This window comes from Heterocephalus glaber, unplaced genomic scaffold (genome assembly GCF_053883595.1).
Source record: "Heterocephalus glaber isolate CG9 unplaced genomic scaffold, H.glaber_assembly_v1.0 deba00001531, whole genome shotgun sequence".
NCBI lineage: Eukaryota > Metazoa > Chordata > Mammalia > Rodentia > Bathyergidae > Heterocephalus > Heterocephalus glaber.
In genome coordinates this window covers 24079492-24099116 of record NW_028258329.1, presented here as the reverse complement: position 1 = coordinate 24099116, position 19625 = coordinate 24079492, and the positions used below count along the sequence as shown (strand labels likewise).

The 19625-nt window shown below is 45.7% G+C and overlaps 1 protein-coding gene and 1 pseudogene across 1 annotated transcript; one reads left to right on the top strand and one right to left on the bottom strand.

Moving 5' to 3' along the window:
- Positions 1–4823: 4823 nt before the first annotated feature.
- On the bottom strand, positions 4824–7924 carry LOC101707391 (zinc finger and BTB domain-containing protein 10-like; annotated as a pseudogene).
- A 3996-nt stretch (positions 7925–11920) lies between these two features.
- Positions 11921–19542, top strand: Tmed3 (transmembrane p24 trafficking protein 3). Its single transcript, XM_004874798.3, has 3 exons — positions 11921–12172; positions 13769–14017; positions 18802–19542. The coding sequence occupies exons 1-3, from the start codon at positions 12011–12013 to the stop codon at positions 19036–19038; spliced, it is 648 nt and encodes a 215-aa protein (XP_004874855.1). The 5' UTR covers positions 11921–12010; the 3' UTR covers positions 19039–19542.
- Positions 19543–19625: the final 83 nt, after the last annotated feature.

Here is a 19625-nt window from a genome sequence, read left to right as displayed (position 1 = left end):
ACAGACCCACAGCCCCCGAACATCCCTCTGAGGCACCTCTGTATGGTGACCAGTGTGGACTTGGTTGACCTCATTCTTCTCACTCGAGAACAGAGCAGCAAGAGCAGGAATGGGCTGGAAGGTCTCCCTGGTGTCTTAAACTCCAGCATCTTGTGATTCTCTGGAAAAACTACCTTTAAGTTTTCCTCTAGATTACTGAAATTAACTTGACTAATAGAAGAAAAAAGGAGTAATTTTAACATGTCTTTTCCCACCTCTGCCATCAGGAAAGGGAGGCCAATATTGTTTCTCAGTCCTTCGAGGAGAGATGATGAGGGAAGAGGAGAAGATGGTGAGGAAGTGGAAGAGGGATGAAGTACAGGCCACAGTGGCTGGTGCTAGAGGAGAAGATGCATTCTTATGGCTGATAGAAGGCTTAGAAGTCTGTGATCCTTTGATGGAACTTGCCCCTTTCCAGAGAAGTCTTAGAGAGAACTGGCTATGTGGTATGTCTTGGGAGGCTAGGCCTGGCCATGGTGGACAAGAAGGCACAGGGCATGAAGAAGCTGCGGGATTGACAATGAACACACCAGCATGGTTACCAGAGAGTGTGGAGATCAAGGCAGCCTAACCACTGTGACTGTAGACCTCCACGGAGTACAGGAGGGAGAGCTCCACAAGGACCCAGGAGGACTTTGTTAAAGGGGGACCAGTGCCAATTTTAGTGGATTTAGACAAGTAATATGGCACTGCATACATCCAAAAGTAATGCAGAGAAATTTGCAGCATTCCATGTCCAAGTAACAAAACAAGATGTGCATGTAGAAAGTGCAAGATCTGAGTCTCAGTTCCATTTGTCTGGTGAAGGGTGTTCAAAGAAGGACAGGATCTCAGGAGGTAAGTGCTTTAGGGCAGTCATGACATCCAGTTGAGTCACCACAATGAGAAAAGTCAGGATTCTCACAGGGGTTCCTTGGTGGAAGGTGATTTTGCAGTTCACTTTCAGCAGATGGGGTGTGGAAGGGTATTTTGAAATCATGGAATTCAGATCTAATGGTGCTTATCAGAGAGAAGAGTGAACTTATGAGCAAGGCATGGAAGGAAGTGAAAGAGAGGAGAAAGAAAGATAAAGGTCTGAGGAGTCAAGGATCTGCCAGTGGGAACCAACTCAAGTGAACAACCTGGTGAAGATGGCCTGGACCTGTCCTCTGGGTCCTCAGCCTCCTCCAGGCACCTCTGATCTAGGACAGAGAGGAAGAAGCAAGGATCTAAAGTAAAGTTTTAATTATCCCATGCAATTTAGTAAGCATTTAATCCATTCTTTGCTGCAGTGGTATCTAGTTGGTTGCTCACACAGTTAAGTTCCTTCTTTCTCCTCCCATCTGATCCTTACTTTGTGGGTGCAGCTACCCCATATCCTTGCAGGCCTTTGGATGAAGAGAAGCTGAGCCCAGCCCCTGCTCAGAGCAAAGTCCTGATTGGTCTGCATTGATATGGCAATCTCATTCTTCTCATAGTGATTGGTTAAGGGATCCAATATAAGCCACACTTGGCATTCTCCCTACAGCACCTTAGAACCAGACATGGAGTCTTTTCTTTCATAATTCCGGAGTCTGTTTCTATCCCAAACCTCCAGCCCCATCTCATTACATTCCATTTTATCACATTACCTTCTGCTGATGTATTTCTTTTTCAGAACCAGTATCACAGCACAATATTTCAACTCTTCTAGAGTCTTAAATCACTTTTACAAATTACGGGATGAGCCCGCTTTCAATTCTACTTGATGGACAAATTATTCCTTTGAATCATATCAAGAAATGTTCAAATTTTACTGGGATTATTCTTGAGATCCTATATTACTTAGTTATTTTGATATTAACAGTTTTTAAGATTAGATCTTCCAATACAGAAACATGGATTATTTCTCTAAAAATTCAAATATTCATTATCTTTGTTCCTCATTCAAATGTTTGGTCCTCTTCATACAGATATTATACATTTCTTGTTTTTATTCCATTAGTAGATATTTTATTTTTTTGTTGAAATTGTGAACATGATATTCTTCCCTAGACCATCAGATATTTATGTAGCAAAAGCTATGTTTTCTTTAATGTGATTACAATGAAAATACCCACAGGATTTTTCATTAAAATGACAAAATGATTCCATAATTCATATGGAATAGAAAGGACTGAAAATACCTAAGACAGTTTTAAAGAATAATAAAAAGAGAGATCATGGTTCAAGATGACAAGATTTAAAAAGTGATAACAATTGAACCAGTTTGATAAAATGCAGTACTGGGGCAGCTGACCCAGAAAAACAGACAAGAACAGAACAGAAGACTAGAACCTCCCATCAGTGGAAAGTTTATGTGTGATGAAGGTGGAACTGCAGATCAATAGATGATGCTGGGACTATTTGTTTTCTATATGAAATAAAGACAATATAGGATCTTGATTTCATGGCATACAGCTAAAAACATGAACGAAATGCAAGACAAATTTTGACTGTAATTTTTGTATTTGTACCTATAAAGGAAATTGCTTCATAGTTTTCCTTTTTTATATTTGTTTTATATACACAGCTATAGTTTGGGTCTCAAGTAACCTGGAAAGGCCCATGTGTTGAGGGTTTGGTCCCAGCATGCAGAACTGTTGGGAGGTGATGGGGTGGAATGAGAAGAACGTGGGTCACTAGGGACTTGTCCTTGAAGGGGACAATGAGACTCTGTCCATTGCTCTGCTTCCTGGCTGCCATGAGGTGAGCAGTTCTGCACCACCACATGGTCCCTACCAAGATCCTGTGTCTCATTACAGGCGGAGGAGCAATGGAGCCAATCAACCATGGGCTTACATCTCTTAAAATCACCAGCCAAAAGAAATCTTTCCTCTTTTTCTGTCAATTGTCTCAGGTATTTTGTCACAGTAATGTAAAGCTATTAAAACAGTTTGGCTTTGATAAAAAGTTCAGCTTAGTCTCCTAGAATAATCTGGGGCATGTTCTCTCATTTTATATTCTCTGGAAAAGTTTAAATTTGGGTAGAAATATTCCTTGATTGTGTGCTCACAAATTTTTCTTATATGTCAATCTTGCTAGTAAAGCTGTCAGGATTACGTGTGTGTGTGCATATATACATGCATGTGCAAAGGGGTGCACCTCTGTCTTTGCCCACAAGTAAGAAAAGGTGCAGGATTCAGTGACTTGCCCAAGTCCACACTGCTGGATCCATTAGACAATCATTAGCCAGGTGATAATGAAGGTTTTCATCACCACCAAAAATTCGTTCACACTCTGTAATCTTCCCCTCCAGTTTCCAGCAACTACTGATTTGCTTCCCATTACTACATGTTAATTTGCATTCCCTGGAGTATTATAGAACTGGAATTATATAGGTACGCTTTTGTGTCTGGCTCTTTCACTCTCCACAAATAGCTAGAGATTCACCCAAGTAATTTCTCGTACTAGCATTTCATTCCTTTTCATTTCTGAATGCATTCTATTGTATGGAAATGTCATAGTCTGTTTATCCATGCACCCTTGGAAGGATGGATGGGTTGTTTCCAGTTTGGAACTATTATAAGCAAAGCTGCTACAAACTCTTCTGTGTAAGTTTTTGTATAGACATACATTTTCTTTTCTCTTTGGTAAATACTTAGGAGTCAGGTGACTAAATCGTAAATATGTATATAAATTTTTAGAAACTATGCAACTGTTTCCCAATGTTCCTACCAGCAGTGTATGAGAGTCATGGTTCCTTCACATGTCCACTAATGCTTGTATGGTCAGTCATTTTAAGTTTAGCTACTCTTCTGTGGTTTTAATTTTTTTTTGCATGTTGTGTTAATTTTAATGATAAAAAGGACACATGAATGGAAACCTGATATTTCACTTATATTGTATAACAAGCTAACCAAACTGGACATGGAAGATAAATTATAAAACAAATCACTTTACTTATTGTTTCTATGACTTTTTAAAATCAACTTTCTGTCTCTCAAATAAGGCTGAGGTATAGTACACTGGCAAAAATAATAAGAGGCAAACAAGAATAGCGCCAAAGTAACAGATACCCAAAACCAAATACCATGTAAAAAAAATCATAGAGTAACCATTTTTCAGAATAGAGCAGCAGGAAAAAGTTATTTCTAAATCATAATCATTTTAGTGGTCTTTGTTAACTTCGCCACATTAACTTTGCACCATTATTCTTCATTTGTAAAATTCATGTCAAAAAAGGAAAGGGGCTCGGGGAAGTCAGTTAGTTCATTCCAATAAATTACCTCTCCAGTTCTCATACACACGCCCATCAGCACAAAATTGAGAAATAATACCTAAGACTAGGAGGTTTTGTTTAAGTTATGAAGCAAATTAAAATGGAAAAATACAAGAAAATAAAACCAATGGGCTTGAAAAAGCCTCTCAATGAAAAATCTGTACTGAAAAAATAAAATTAATAAAAATAAAAATAGAAACAAAACTCTACTAGTACAAACTAGCCTGAGTGGTTTGACGGACAGAGTGATTGGGTCAACTGTCATTGTACTTCCATAAATGGACTTTCTTCATTCATGTTAAAGCAGCCATGAGCACAAGGACCTGAGTTCGATCCCCGGTACCAAAAAAAAAAAAAAAAAGCAGCACATGAATGTAAGCTATTAAGGACAGGTACTATATTTTTATAGGACCCAAATAGTTACTGTGTATTCTATAAATAAAAAATATTTTACTTTGATAACTGACTGAATATGTGGGAGACCCCATGTAAGCAACCATATGGTTGTTTGCTGTACATTCCTGTGCAAATATATAAAAAAAATTTTTTTGCTATAAGGCTTTGATCCTACAGATTTCACAGCAACATAACTACCATCCAGCATGTACCATACTTTGCAAGCCTTCAAGTTCAACAATCCAAATTGTCGATTCATTTTATGTCCAAATGCAGCATCCTTGAGGAGTATAGTAGGTCAGTTAATCATCCAGGGGGACACAAACATCTTCTGATTCATCCCATTGAGGTGGATCATTCTCATCTTCTCCATCATCAATCAGCTCTTCATCAGCTTCTCGTACTTTATTCTCCTCATATTCTTCATTCTGAAGGAATTCTGTATCCTGTCCCTGATCTACACCTTCTTGCCCTCCTGCTTGTGATTTATCTGCACAGTCTACACAAACACCATAGTGACAAGATCCATGTCTTATTCCAACACTGGCTGCTAACATGAAGATCTTCTTAAACACCATACATTTGTATTTTTTATCCTTTGTATGCATCAAGGAATGTCTTTTTACATGTTCTCTTCAAGTAAACAGCTTCCCACAAATATCATAGCTAAATGATCTCACTCCTGTATGAATGAGCAAGTGCCTTTTTAGTGTTCATCTGTATTTGGCTACATAGCTACAATGAGGACATTTTAACTTGTCCACCATGGTTAGAGATGATTCACCATTTTCCCAAGTTTCTTGTTTTGGCCAACATTCTGGCAGTAATCCATACTTGAAATCATTTGAAGCACCTGTTAGCAACCCATACTTGTGATCATTTGAAGTACCTGGTAGCAATCCATACTTGTAATCACTTGACAGGCCAGGCATCAAACCATACTTATAATCATGTGATGTACCAGCATCACCTCCATCTTGAGCACACCAGGCTTCAGCCAATAGACTTGCATTTACACCATCTGGCCCTGAGAATAGAGCACCATCCAAATCTGGTTCTGGCTTGATGGTTAAGGTCTTATTCTCTTCTGGATGGGCAACAGGTGGCTGCATCACTGAGGAATCTTCTAAATTGGTTTTATTATTAGGTGATGCATAATAAACAAATCTCTTGTAGTTTGATTTTTCCTCCTTGTTTTGCCAGTCTCTTGAATTCCCTGGGAACCTATACTATTCCAAATAAACACTTTTCCTTGACCTGGAGACTTATTTCCAGCCAAATCAGGAGAACCACGCTGGGCCCAATTACTGTCACTTGTTTGGTAGTTTTCCATTTGGCCCTCGCTGACATTACAATCATCATTCCCTATTTTTATATTACTTGCCAAAATGGTAAGATTCTGTGTTGCCCAAAAGTTGGTAATTTTTTGATCCCATGACGAAGACAGACCATCTCTGTTGATCGATTTTCTATTATTATAGTCCACCACTACTGACTCTGGAGCTTTTGATTTAAGGCTTATATTTAAGGCATCTTTAATGAAACTTCGGCAAGTATGAACGACTTCACTCATCTGAAGGCCACTGTCATCACTTCAATGGCATTTTGGCTAGTGATCACCAAGTTACCCGAATACAAGAAGTCCAAGATGACTGAAAAACCTTGAACTAAAGCAATATCTAAATGGGTAGTATTATTTTGGTTGGGGCTGTCTCTGTTTGAGACACAATATAAAGTCTTAAAGAAACAGCTGTCTGCAACCAGGATGTTCTTGTGAGCTTTAAAGATTTTCCCGTTTACCACAATGCTGACATCACAAAGAATATATTTCTTCCTTTGTTCATCTAGTTGTTGAAGAAGTTGATAGCAATAAGAGTTCTCATTTGGCCTACTATTAAAGTCACAGTACCCTTCCTCTGCTGGTATTTCTGACTCCTTCCACTAGATAACCTTCCTCCGGGCGCGCCGAGCAGTCCTGACGCCACTGCCACCGGCCTCCGAGGCACTGAGGGCAAGAGGCGCGTTACACTGCCGGGCGGGCCTTGCCACATAGCAAGCCGAGAATAAAGCCAGCGGAGCATTTCCTGTGGTTTTAATTTGGAATTCTCTAATGACAAGTAATGTTGAATATCACTGCATATGCTTAACAACTATATCATCTTTGGTGACATATCTGTTCACTTTCTTGCTTATTTAAAACTTAATGTTTCTTAATGTTGATTTTTGAGAGTTTTTCATGTATTCTGGATACACCTTTTATCAGTGTATACCTTTCAAGGATTTTTGTCCCAGTTTGGGGCTTGTCTTTCATTCTCTTAATAGAGTCTTTTAAAGACCATTTTTTAAAAAAAAAATTGTAAGGTCTAATTTATCAGTTTGTTCTTTTATTATAGATTGTGTTTTTGGTCTATTATCTAGGAAGTCTTTGCCTAACCCAGAGTCATAAAGATTTTGTCTTATATTTCCTTCTAGAAGTTTTATAGATTTAGGATTTACACTTAGGTCCCTGATCTATTTGAGTTAATTTTTCTATATGGTGTGAGATATGGACCATATGGTTAAGAAGCCTTTGGAATGGGTTTGTTGGAGGAGTTTGAAAAGGTCTGAGACGCCAGCTAGAGAAGACTTAGAACACAGTAAGCAGAGCCGCATGGGTAATCCTATTGGAGCTCAGAAGGTCATAATGCTGACAAGAATGCAGACGGTAAAGGCCAGGCAGGCTCAGGGGTTTTCAGTTGGGAACAAGAACTCCATTGACAGTTGGACTAGAGGCCTTGGCAGAAAAGTTGTCTCCAGTTTGCCCATATCCTGAGCTTTTGTAAGAGATCAAGACTAAAGTTTTCTGTATTAAAACATGTTACCAACATGAGAAGTTGGAGAAAAAGTATCTCAAAGGACCTCCTGGTCCTGACTTTTGAAATATAGATGATCTGTCTGCTGCCTAGTCTGCATCCCAAGAGGTGTGATCACAAAATGATGTAGTTTGCTCCTAGGATCACCTTAATAGGTTTTCACTGAGCCCTTCTTTCCTGTCTCTTCTTTGTGTTTTGGGAAAATTCCATAACTTTGTAACTACTCTTGGGTAATGAACAATATACAGTGAGTTCCATTTCAGTTTAAAAATCTCAAACTCCATGGAATCAGTGGAAGAATGGAGATGGACTCAGAGAAGCTCAGGAATAAAGAAAGGTGAGAAACCAGGTTCACCAGCAAAAGCCGACTACAGAACCATCTGCTCAGGGTATGGGTGGCACTGACTCTCACAGCCATGGACCCTTGATGCTACCACTGCTGTTAGTCACCCCTGACAACCTCCTGTCTTAAGGACACTTCCTCAAGATCCAGGCACAGGGGTATCAACTTGGTACGGCCTGGGAACACAGCCACATGTTTCAGAATCAGGGACAGAGGGACAGGGAGTTTCTGCCAGTTTGGGGTTCTGTGATGAAAACCAGGCTGCTCCTTTCTCATAGAAAAGATGTTTAAATGCTTGACAACGATAAAAAGCAATTGTTCTGGAGAAGGTGGTAGGTTTTAGGAGGGCAGTGATTGTACATTTCTCTGTTGGTTTGTTTGGGGAGAGGCTGTTCTCAGTTCTAGTTCCATGGCTAAGCGAAGTGCTTTGTGAACTTTTATTTTTTGCTTTAGTCAGGCTACACATAGTGAGTCCATTGCTTTCCTTCCTCACCATCAATTGCATGTATGAGGCATGGATAAATATTGACCTTTCTAGAGAGTGCACCTGTTGTATAGAACAATGATAAAGTCTTCTTTAGAGCACAACCTGGTCTACCTCATACTGCCCATGTCCCCATACTACAATTATTCACTTTTTAAATCTTTTTAAATTGTGAAATTAAAATACACAGAGAAGTCATAGAAAATAGATGTGTAGTTCAACAAAAGCATAATAATGTGAATACTCACGAAATACTCACCAAGGCCACTTCTAAACCGTTGCTGCCTCCTTCTTCTCAGAGATAAGCACTAGCTGACCTTTATATTTTCAGTTCTTATCCCTTTATCTCTTTCTTGCCTTACCTTTCTACCTAGAATTCTTAGAACAACAATGGATAGAAATTGTGATAGCAAGGATTTATATCTGAGTCCCAATGTTAAAGGGAAAGATTTTAATGTTTATCATTAATCATGAAGTCTGCTCCGGGTTTTAATAGATATTTTATGACATTAAGGAAGTTCACCATTATTCTTGGTTCTCCAAAAGTTTTTCTCATAAGTAGATGCTGATTTTTTGTCATGTATTTTTAAATGCACCTATTAAGATACTCATTTTAAATTATTATTCTAAAAGTTCTTCATTGGAGTCACTTCGGGACTAAAGTGGATAAATAACATCTTTTATTTTTCTTCCAAGTTTTTCTACTTTTAGTACCTTCTACCATATACTGTGGAATATAAAGTTTGGAAGAAAATTTAGAGGCCATCCACAGTCTAGCACCTGATTCACAAATGTTCTCTGCAGCTTCTCCAGTGGTTGGTCATTCACCTCTCTTGCCTGAATATTTGCAGGAATGAAACATTTACTATGTCTGTTCATTCCCTTCTTGGGGAACTTTCCAGTTCCAGAAAGTCATTTCTTATGTTGAGCTGAAATATGCCTCCAAGTCAGATGTAGGTTTAGGGCCAAGTTTTGCCATATGGAACACACAAAACATGTGAAGCCTGAGGTATGAGGAGAAGTGGTGTATTTGGTGGGAAGCACATAGCCTTAAGAATTGGGCAGGTCTGTGCTCAATTCCTGGGTTAGCCAAAGACAGACAAGGTGAATGAGTTTGGGTTCTGTGACAGATTTCTCCCATCCTCCTGAGTGCCTCCTTTGCAACAACACTGTGCAACGCCTGCCATCTAGAGGTAAAATTTATTTCTTCAGCTCCCTGAATTTTGGGCAAGACTTGGGACTTGCTTTGGCCACCAGATGTGGAGAAAGTGATGTCGGAAAGTTTTAGAGTTTAGGAGTCAGAAGTCTTTCCTGTTTTGACTTTGGTCCACTCGGGGTGTCTCCTGTGCCTGTCAAGTGAGAAAATGGTGCAGCTTCTTCTAGGTGAGAAGATACTTGGAAGAGAAAGTGCTGGCCAGCACTCCACATCTGTTGCCAACGTGCAGAGTCATCTTCCATCCCAAGCAGCTTTGTGTCAATCCTGGGAAGAAACCCGGAAGCTGAAGGATGGCCCTGCTAACCCACAAAATCAAAGGAAGTTATAAATCGCTGTTGGTTAAAGCTAATGAAGCACAGCAAAAGACAAAAAAGTTATTTAATCAAACTCCCTGTGGTGCTTGCTGTTTGTTCCTTGTCAAATGTGAAAAATACTTTGTTTTGTTCGTTTGTTTGGCTTTTTGGCATGATTGCTAGTAGGGATTGGTTAACGTGAAGTATGTGAAATGTACAGATAGGTGGCACTGTGACACACATAGTGGTAGCACTAAATAAATGGTAGCTGTTTGGACTGCTGTTAGTAAATTCTTAAGAGTCAATACTCTCTTCATCATTAGTTTTTACTTTTCCACATTAAATCCTTTATCTTTTGGCCTTATCTTGTTTGAGAAGCCTTCCTGGTAATTCATTATTCTGGTCTCCTAATTATTATCCCATGACATTTTCCTTATTTTGTTGATGTCCTCTGCTCATTTTTAAAGTGGGACAGTTGCCTTTAGTGTCAATAACTTCTAAACAATACAACAGGTGCCAAAACCATGCTGTGCTTCATTCACCCAGCCTGAGCCAAGATCTTTTCTTCAGTCTGGAAATCCCTGGTCTCACACCCAGCATGCTGTGGATTGCTGCTGTGACCCGGGCTCCCCTCCTTGGAAGTCATGCAGGTGCTTTCTTGGATCTTGGGTGTATGGTTTAATATTCAACCCAGAAGAATTTCTTTTTGTTATTCTTAGCCTAGTGCTCCAGCTGGCTAACGTGGCCTTGGTCTGCCAGCTTTTTCGTTTCCCACTTGATGCGTCTAGATGATTACTTCCATGTTTTCTATCGGGCATTGAAAAACAGGACAGAAGCCAGGAAGGAACCTCAAGGTATACACTAAATGCCTCTTCCAAGTCTAGCACAAGCCAGTTATTATTTAATAGCTATATGATGTGTGTGTGTTATTTCACAGCCCACAGGCTGCTTTCACATCCAGTGGTCCTTAACCCAGGGCCAGATGCACCTGCTGACAAACACTTCAGTCTTATCTACATGAGGAATTCGTGGGTAGGACATTTCTTTGCTGAAATCAACCACATCTAATAATCCCCTCCTGAAAAAATTCATCATTGAGTAGTAATACTACAGTATGTCTTTCCTTTTTGTTTATAGGATTTTAGTGAATAAAAACAGAGAACCCTGTAGATACAATTACACTGAAAAATCTTAAGTCAGCAGTCATGGAAAGGCAGTAATCAGTTTAATCTCTTCCAGTGCTTTTGAGAAGTGAAATGGAAAAAAGTTTTATCCAAAAAGAATTTCAACCAGTCCTGGTTGCCAAAATAATGTGAAATCTCTGCCTTTATTCACATTTCCATGAGACCACTCAGTGTGTACTTGCTGTTTTCCCAGAGCAGGTACATGGGGGTCTTACTCTTACCTCACCCGTCACACCTTAAACACTGTTGCCTTGGGAAGAGGATGGGGATGAAAAAAAGTATTAGCCAGGCATCTTGGTGCAGGTTGGTCATCCCAGCACTCTGGGAGGCTGAGGCAGGAGGATCACAAATTCAAGTCCATCCTGGGCAACTTAGTGGCTTAAAAATGAAAAACAAAAAAGGCCGGGGTTGGGGGATGTAGAGCTGGCTGGGGATGTAGCTCGGTGGGAAGGCCCTGGGTTCAATCTCCAGGGGAGAAAGAAGGAAAGAAGAAAGTGAGGAGGAAGAGGAAGGAGGAGGACAAGAGGAGGCGAAGATGAAAAGAAGAGGAGGAAGTGGAAGTAAAAATGTAAAAAAAGGCATTAATGGGCCCCCATGTTCCCTTATCCTAGCTGCTATGCATGTTAGGTCTAGACAACGAGAAGACTGAGTTCTCCAGAGACGGAAACTAGGGGCAGCGAATCATAGCGCAGTCTGTGGAGCAGAGCCCCGTGGCGTTGGGCGTGGTGGACTACACAGGCGCCCGGCAGCCCAGGTTGCGCTCTAGCAACCCGCGCTATCAGGTCCAGGTGGTTCTGTCCTCGCTGGGGGCCACCACGCAACCCCGCCCCCTTTCCCGGGACTACGCACGCGCACAGTTGTTGAGGCTCCGCCCCCACGCCTGCGCACTGGCGCCTTCCCGCCCGGAAGAGCCGCCGCAGTGCCACGTCTTCCCGCGCGCTCTCTGGGTCTGTTGCCCGTCCCCTGCGGACCTAGCTGAGCACCATGGGCCGCGCCCCTAGCCCCGCCGCAGCGCTGCTTCTGCTCCTGCTGCTGCGCGCTGAGCGGCTGCGGGGCGCCGAGCTCACCTTCGAGCTGCCAGACAGCGCGCGGCAGTGCTTCCACGAGGAGGTGGAGCAGGGTGTGCGGCTGTCGCTCGACTACCAGGTGCGGGCAGGTGACCCTCCGAGGAGGGCCGGGGGGAGGACGCGGGTTCCGACCTGCTCCCTGTGTCGTGCTTCTCTCTCTCCACCCCGGGGTGCAGTGGGCGCTCGGTAGCCGGCGCCTGTCCAACCGCCTGGAGATGTCACGGCCCAGCTACCGGGGACCTCGTGAGTGGAGCTGGGGTCTTAGGGAGGATCGGGGGTCACAGGGCAGAGGGGCAGCTGCTGGCAGCCTTCAGGGAGGAGGAAGTCTCGGCAGCAGGGATGGGGCTCGCTGCTTGAGCAACCCGGAAGGCCAGTTTCGTGGACAACTTCATGTGTGAGCATCACCGGTCCGTCCACTTAGACATTCGTGTATATGTGTCTGTTAACAGGCAGCCTAAGCACAATAACAGAAAATTGGTAAATGTATGGCCTAGAGGCCTGAGCGGTCACTTGGTCCCTGCCGGGGTAGAAGTCTCCTGTCAAGAGATGTCCACCTGGGCTTGAACACCCAGCCACAGGACTCTCACTGCTTCACATGGAGCTTGCTTAACACATCTAGTAACTTGTGCGTGGACAAAGAGGATATTTTCAGTTTGGACAGGTTGTGCACCAGCCCTGAGGGTGAAGGTGGAGAGGTGGCTGCTGACTAGGAGCCACCAGGGTGAGAACAGGTGGAACACAAGTTGCACCTTGACCACACACAGCCAGCGAGCACCTGTGTAGTGTTGCCTCTAGGAGTCTTAGTTTTCCTTGTGTGAAGGAGAGTTTGAACCAATGATTCCCAAGGTCTCTCTACCCCAACCACTTGCGATTCTGTGAAGCTTCCTCCTGTGTTTGCCTTTGTTTTGTGCTTAGTCAGTCACTAGACCTATTCAGAAAGCAGAGAGTAACCCTGGCCTGGGACTCCTGTCTGACCAGAGCGGGCAACAGCAGGTGCAGCTCATGCCCCACCTGTTCTTGCCCTGGTGGCTTGGAGCCAGAGGCCACCTCTCCACCGTCATCCTCAGGGCCGGTGTGCCACCTGAGGTTGTGCTGTAATTGACTGGCACTTCAGTGTCAGACTGCTAAGGGCTTTAGATGTCTTACCTTGCCCAAGCCTCCGTCCTGAAAGGTCTGCCGGCCCTGCTGGTATCCACCTGCCTTTTACAAATGAAGACATGTCCTCCAAGTGAGTGACTTGCCCCAGATCACACAGTTAACAAGTGGCAAAGTCTGGGGATCGTTTCCTTGATTTACCTTCCTCCTAGTTTCAGAAAGCCTTGTTGCCTTGTCTTGAAGAGCACTTGTATTTGTTCCTCTGCAGACCAGTGTGGTGACTTGGTATGTGAGAGATGGAGCCAGTAATCTTCAGGTCAAATTTCAGCTCTGCCACATTCTCCTCTTAGGAACCTCAGTTTCCTCCTCAGTAGAATGGAGGAATCAGGCTCACTGTATTCCTGCAGAGCAAAACCTTTGGGAGGAGGTAGGCATAGATTCAAGTATCAACCCTGGCGCTTGGAAGCGCAGTGGTGAAGACTAAGTGACGAGTCTGTAGGGGCTGATTGTAGGGTATTGCCAGTGTGCAGAAAGTGTTGTTTGTCCCTCAATGACAGTTCACTGTCTGTCTGTCTGTCAGGTCATCACTGGAGGCCACTATGATGTCGACTGCTACATGGAGGACCCCCTGGGGAACATCATCTACAGGGAAACCAAAAAGCAGTATGACAGTTTCACCTACCGCACTGAGGTCAAGGGCGTTTACCAGTTTTGCTTCAGCAATGAGTTCTCCACCTTCTCGCACAAGACTGTCTACTTTGACTTCCAGGTGGGCGACGAGCCCCCCATTCTCCCAGACATGGGGAACAAGGTCACGGCTCTCACCCAGGTGAGTGAACCCCCAACCCCTAATGACAGTGTCCAGCCCTAAAGGACACTGCTCTCCTCCTCGTTTTCCTTGTTGTTCCTTAGCCACATCCCTGCAGTATCCGACTTCCCTTCTACTTCATTCCAGTCAGTCTCTTTCAAAGCCCTTTAGGTCCTATGCCTCTGCTCATGTGACATGCCTGCTGTGAAGACAAGTCCTACTGTGTGTGGTGTGTTAGGGCAACACAGCTGCTATAACATGCCATGGCCTGCATGGCCGAAGGGTCCATGGAGCAAGAATGAATGAAGAGAAAAAAGAGATACAAGAGAACAAAGAGATACAAAGCTGGGGCCAGGTGGGGCTTTTCCTCCAGATGGGACTAAAAAGAATGCCAGGCAACCGTAGTACGTTTATTTATAGTGGTAGAGATAAGGGAAGTGCAGGGGGAGGTAAAAGGGGCTGCTCTAGAACTGGAACGGGAGAGAAGCTAAGGTCAACATGCTTGATGGTTTTATGGGGAATGGAGGGGGAGGAAGACACGTCCTCTTCTCAGACAGGCCTTTCTCTACCACACCCTCTTGTCGCCTGTTCTCCCATGGGGCCCTGCCTCATCTGTGGGAGGAGGTGAATTAGGCCCGGCCATAGTGATCTACAACGCAGTGCTCCCAGCAATAACATATCAACCTCAATGTCAGTGGATTAACAGTAGAAGTTCTTCCTTGCTCTTGATAATTGAAAGAAGGCTGGTGGGGGCTTCCCAACATGGCATGACTCAGGGGCCAGGCACTTGTTTATTTCTCATTTTTCTCCCCTGGGCTTTCAGGGTCCTCTGCCTCTAGTCACCAAAAGGAAGAGAGAACAAGAAAGGCCTGCCAAGTAGTCATATGCATCACTTCTGCTCAGGTCCCTTTGGGCAGGTGACATGGTCCTGGGTGGCAGTGGTCTCTCAGTAACAGCTCCATACCATGGAGAGAAACTGACATTGCAGGAGCTCAAGTAACCACCACTGTCCCTGCCTGCTCTCCAGGTTTGTTAGGATCTGACCCTGCCTCCACCATCCTGCCTCCTACTTTTAATTAAGCCCCTCCTTCCTTCCCTCCTACAGGCCCAGGGCTTCCTGAGGGCGGAGGTTCTGGAATTTACCTTGTATCCTCCCTGTGCAGAAGGTGTGCTGAGAGAAATTCATCAGGTGTTTGTTGAATGACTGTCAGGGCCCTGAAGAACCTGTAGGACAGGATCAACTGCCCCTGGATGTACTTGTTCCAGAGCCAAGGCCAGTGTGTCTGCAGCCCTGGGAAGCCAAATCGCCTCTGGTTGCCCTCCAAGCTGGCCGTGGGTCGTGATCCTCTGCGGTGTGTCCATACCCATGGAGGCCTATGCATTGCCCAATCTTCCCTCTTCCTTAAAATTACAGCTGCGTCATCCAGCACAGTTCACTTCTTCCTTCGCAGTGTCACAGCTTGCAGGACTGAGTCATCTCAGGCAGAGTTCACGTGACCTGCCCACTGGGCCTGAAGTGTGCGGGATGGGGCCCCAGCCCTGTGGGGGATGCAGCCTAGCTGGCCAGTTAGCATGCAGCACTGTGGCCAGAGTGCGGCTTGAAGGGTGCAGAGTCTTGAAGGCCCGATCAGTGTTTCTAGGAGGGCCAGCCAGGCTTCCTGGCAAAGTGAACTGTGGAGCTGTCGGAAGTGTGTCTGTCACAGGAGCAGAGCAGCTGTGACCTTTGTCTTCTCACCGGCCAGTTTTTGGTCAGCTGGGCGTGGGTGCCCTTTTAGCCAGTGGCTGCTGTTTTTTGTTGCCGTTGAAATAGGCTGGGGAGTCTGTCTGATGGAAGTTTTGTGATAACAAGGGGAAGAGGTTTCTTTCTGACTAACACTAACTCATCCCAGCAGATGAGGAAATAGCATGTCTTCATGGGGAGGGTTGTCTGACTCCTGGTGGTGAGATGCCGTAGGGTTTCTTGGGGTGTGGGTATGATCTGTGTCCCAAAGGTCTCCAGGGCAACAGTACTGAGAAGTTATGGGCCAGCACTACTGCATCCCAGGCCAGGGCCCAGCGCCTAAGGAGCTGCCTGTCTGGTAAGTCCAGTGTGCACTTGGAGCTCCTAACTGTGACAGAAAGAAACTTGGAGAATGGGTTTCTATCATGGAAACCCAAGTGAGTGCTTTCCTAGTATTTAAAAACTGAAGTCTGAGTTTGTAGGAATAAAATGTTGTGTGTATGTATGCATATATATTTATATACATATGTGTATGCACATACAACCATGATACATACACATGCATGCACACATGTGTTTATCCATCCCTTCTGCTAATTGCAAGAAGACTTCAGCACCCCAGATCCACTCCTTCCCAACATGGTGACTAAGTGGGCCCTTGTCTTTGGCTGGTGGGACTGTGGTGACCTGGTGATTTCCAGGCCTGCACTCCTGGAAGGGCCTCCCATCTGCAGCCTGGTGATGTCCTGCCCGTCTGTCAGGTTGCAGTTTATACTTCCTGTGTCAAGTCCCCTCCCCTCTGGTAGGATTGGCTGCTTTCTCCTGGGTGTTCCCCCTCTGGTTAATGCTTCCACTTTTCCTTACAGTCGATCAGCTTTTCCTTTTAGTTGTCAATGGCTGTGTGTGATTGAGTCTGGATTCTCAGGACTTCGCACAGTGCCTAGAAGACAAGTGGGCATTCAGTGATGTTTGAATGAATTAGTGAACCTGAGCCTGGTTTGAAATTTTACTGAGGCCCCAGCCCCACTTGTTGTACTGGTTTCCTGGGATCTCTGGATATTTTATGCGTGGAATTAGTTTGCCTTGCCGTTTACTTGTGTTGAGGTCATAGGTTGGTTCTGGGAGGCTCTGACACAGTTTATCTTGAGTTACCTTGGGCACAGGTTTCCATAGCTTTACCCCACACTGTGGCCTCTTCCCAGTTCCTTCCCAGCTCAGTCCCTGTTCTGTATCTGTGAGGATGACATCCCGTGGAGGGCCCAAAGGTGGGCAGGAAAGCAGGGAGCAAGTTCACCAGCTTCAGCAGGCAGGTCTGCACCAAGTGGCCTTGTCTGGAGGTCAGCATTTGCCACCAGCCCTTCTGGAATCATCTGTTCCTTTCTTAGTGTCAGGCATCTGTAGACTTCACCTCCTCAGCACTTGGGCTGAGGACACTGGTCACAAGAGAGGGTGGTATGTGGTATGTGGTAGGTACTCGGACAAACAGGAAGCTGCTGAGAAGCAAAGTACAGGTATCGTTGTGGGATACATCGGAGCACAGATGGGCTCCTCCTCCCTGGTTTCTGCTGTCGCCTGTCCACCCCACAGTTCACATCATGTCACCTTTCTATCTAGGTGACATTGTCCCCCTTCCCATCCACAGGTCAGGAGAGGGGCAGCCACCAGGCACAGAGGAAGCTGTTGCTTTGGGAGGTGGGCTGGAGACCAGGCAGTGCAGGGGCTGGGGGTGCTGCTGCTCTTCCCCATGCAGTGCAGCTCCTGCAAGGCCAGAGGAAAGTGCACCAGTGACTCAGAAAGGGCAGCCCTGTCTTGTGACTGTGGCTCCCTACTCACCTCCTGGATGGTCACTGTGCTAAGAAACAGGTTCCGGAGTGGGCAGCTTCCTGCAACTTCTTATGAGGTGCATTGTAGGCAGTTTGCCTTTAAGATTGGATCTGAGGTACTGGTGAATTCTTAGTGATATCTGCAGTCTGGGCAGCGTGGCTGGGGACAGTTGCCTGCACACTGGGCACACAGGTTCCGGGGAAGCCTCTAGTGAGAACTCATGTCTTGCACAGGCAAGCTGTCCTCATTGTCTGCTGGTCAGTGACTCTTGCCACGCACACACTGGCTGGCTCAGCCCCCTCATCCCTCGAAGCTCTGGACAGTGTAAGTCTGGGTAGGCTTGGCTGAGGTCAGGAAGGAGGTGTTGGTTAGGGTGGGCTCTTAGCTAGATGCCCTGGGGAGCAGCTGCTTTCCTGCTCTCAGGGCTGTTGTTGGGTTCAGTTCTGTGCCATTGCAAGACCAGGGTCCCCCATCTGACTAGCTGTCATCTGTTGTGTTGTCAGCCTCTTGGGCCCTTTGCTGGTCCTGCAGGTGGTCACTTCCGAGGACAGCTGGAGAAAGCTGCTTTGTGGATGTGTGTGAGCACATCAGGCCTTGGGGTTCCTGGGCATGGAACAGGGCTCTTGGGGTGCTGGTCAGGGCGTTTTCAAAGTTCTGCTTTCCACACAGTATTTTAGCAGGTACAGGATGTTGTGAAGTAGGACGTGAGCATATGTGTATGTTTGTGACATGAAAAGAGGATGGATGTCCTTTTGAGTCTGTGTTTATACATAAAACTATATCATCAGTTACACAACAGAGGGGGCAGGAAAGTCAGAATCCAAACGGTTGAGGTCTTGTTTGCTTTGGCGTATTAGCCATGTACCCCAGCAATGTATGTAGCCTGTTTGAGCCTCAGTTACCCCATCAGCTCACTGGGTGTAGTCACCCAGCCCTGCTTGACGACGAGGGTGGTGACCTGCTTGTCTGTACTTCACAAGGATTAAATAAGAAACAGGGCTGTGCTCATGAGCATGGACTCAGGACACAGTTGAGTCAGATCCTGACCCGGCCATCCACTGACAGTGCTGCTGGCAGGTCACTGGCCCTCTCTGAGCCCCAGGTCCGCTTTCCTCTCAGTGTAAACAGGACCATGTAGACTCTTTGCACAGACACCGAGTTAGCACTCAGAGTGCTCCCTCGATGTCAGCGACAAATTGCCTGTTAGCTGGCATCCACAGTGTCTCAGGTCAGCGCTGACTGCTTGTGTCTTCCTGCTCAGATGGAATCTGCCTGTGTGACCATCCATGAGGCTCTGAAGACAGTGATTGACTCCCAGACACATTACCGGCTCCGGGAAGCCCAGGACCGAGCCCGAGCTGAAGACCTCAACAGCCGAGTCTCTTACTGGTCCATTGGTGAGACGATCGCCCTGTTTGTAGTGAGCTTCAGCCAGGTGCTGCTGCTGAAAAGCTTCTTCACAGAGAAACGACCTGCGCACAGGGCTGTCCACTCCTAGCCAAGGCGGCCCCAGGATGGAGCAGTACTCCTGGCTGCCAGGTTCCTGCCACTTGCGTCCTTGCACCCCACAGCAGAGCCCACAGGACGCAGTGATCTCAAGGGATCCAAATGCCTTCTGTGCACAGAACTGACTGGAAGAACATTTACAGTCAGGCAAGGGGTCACACTGGGGAGGGCAGCGGGTGCGACCCAGGGCCCATTGCTGGTGCCTCCAGTACCACTTAGGCCTCGGCTTCTACTCCATGATGCCTGTGTCCTGAGGCCTTGAGCCTTCTTCCTGTGGAGAGCAATGGGACTCTCCACTCTGGCCTTTCCTCCCATGGGACTCTGTACCTGAGGAAACCAGGCCCTGAAGCAGCTGTGCCGATCTGCCTACCTACCCCAGGTGCCGCAGTTGTTGGCCACACAGGCAGGACCCACATGAGGACTGTGTACCCTTGGCTGGCCCTGCATCCCCCAGGAGGTGGGACTGGGCTAATAAAGACGAGTGTGAGCACCTGCAGGTGTGTGCCTTCTTCCTGGTCCCAGAGGACTCAGAGCCCCATGGGAAGCTTGGGGTGTACAGACACTGCGATACCAGGTGTG

What these genes read in the sequence shown, in the direction of transcription:
- Tmed3 (XM_004874798.3), top strand. Translation starts at nt 12,011, where the DNA reads ATGGGCCGCGCCCCTAGCCCCGCCGCAGCGCTGCTTCTGCTCCTGCTG. An exon ending in GGCTGTCGCTCGACTACCAG is followed by an intron (nt 12,173 to 13,768) that starts GTGCGGGCAGGT and finishes TCTGTCTGTCAG; the next exon opens with GTCATCACTGGAGGCCACTA. An exon ending in AGGTCACGGCTCTCACCCAG is followed by an intron (nt 14,018 to 18,801) that starts GTGAGTGAACCC and finishes CTTCCTGCTCAG; the next exon opens with ATGGAATCTGCCTGTGTGAC.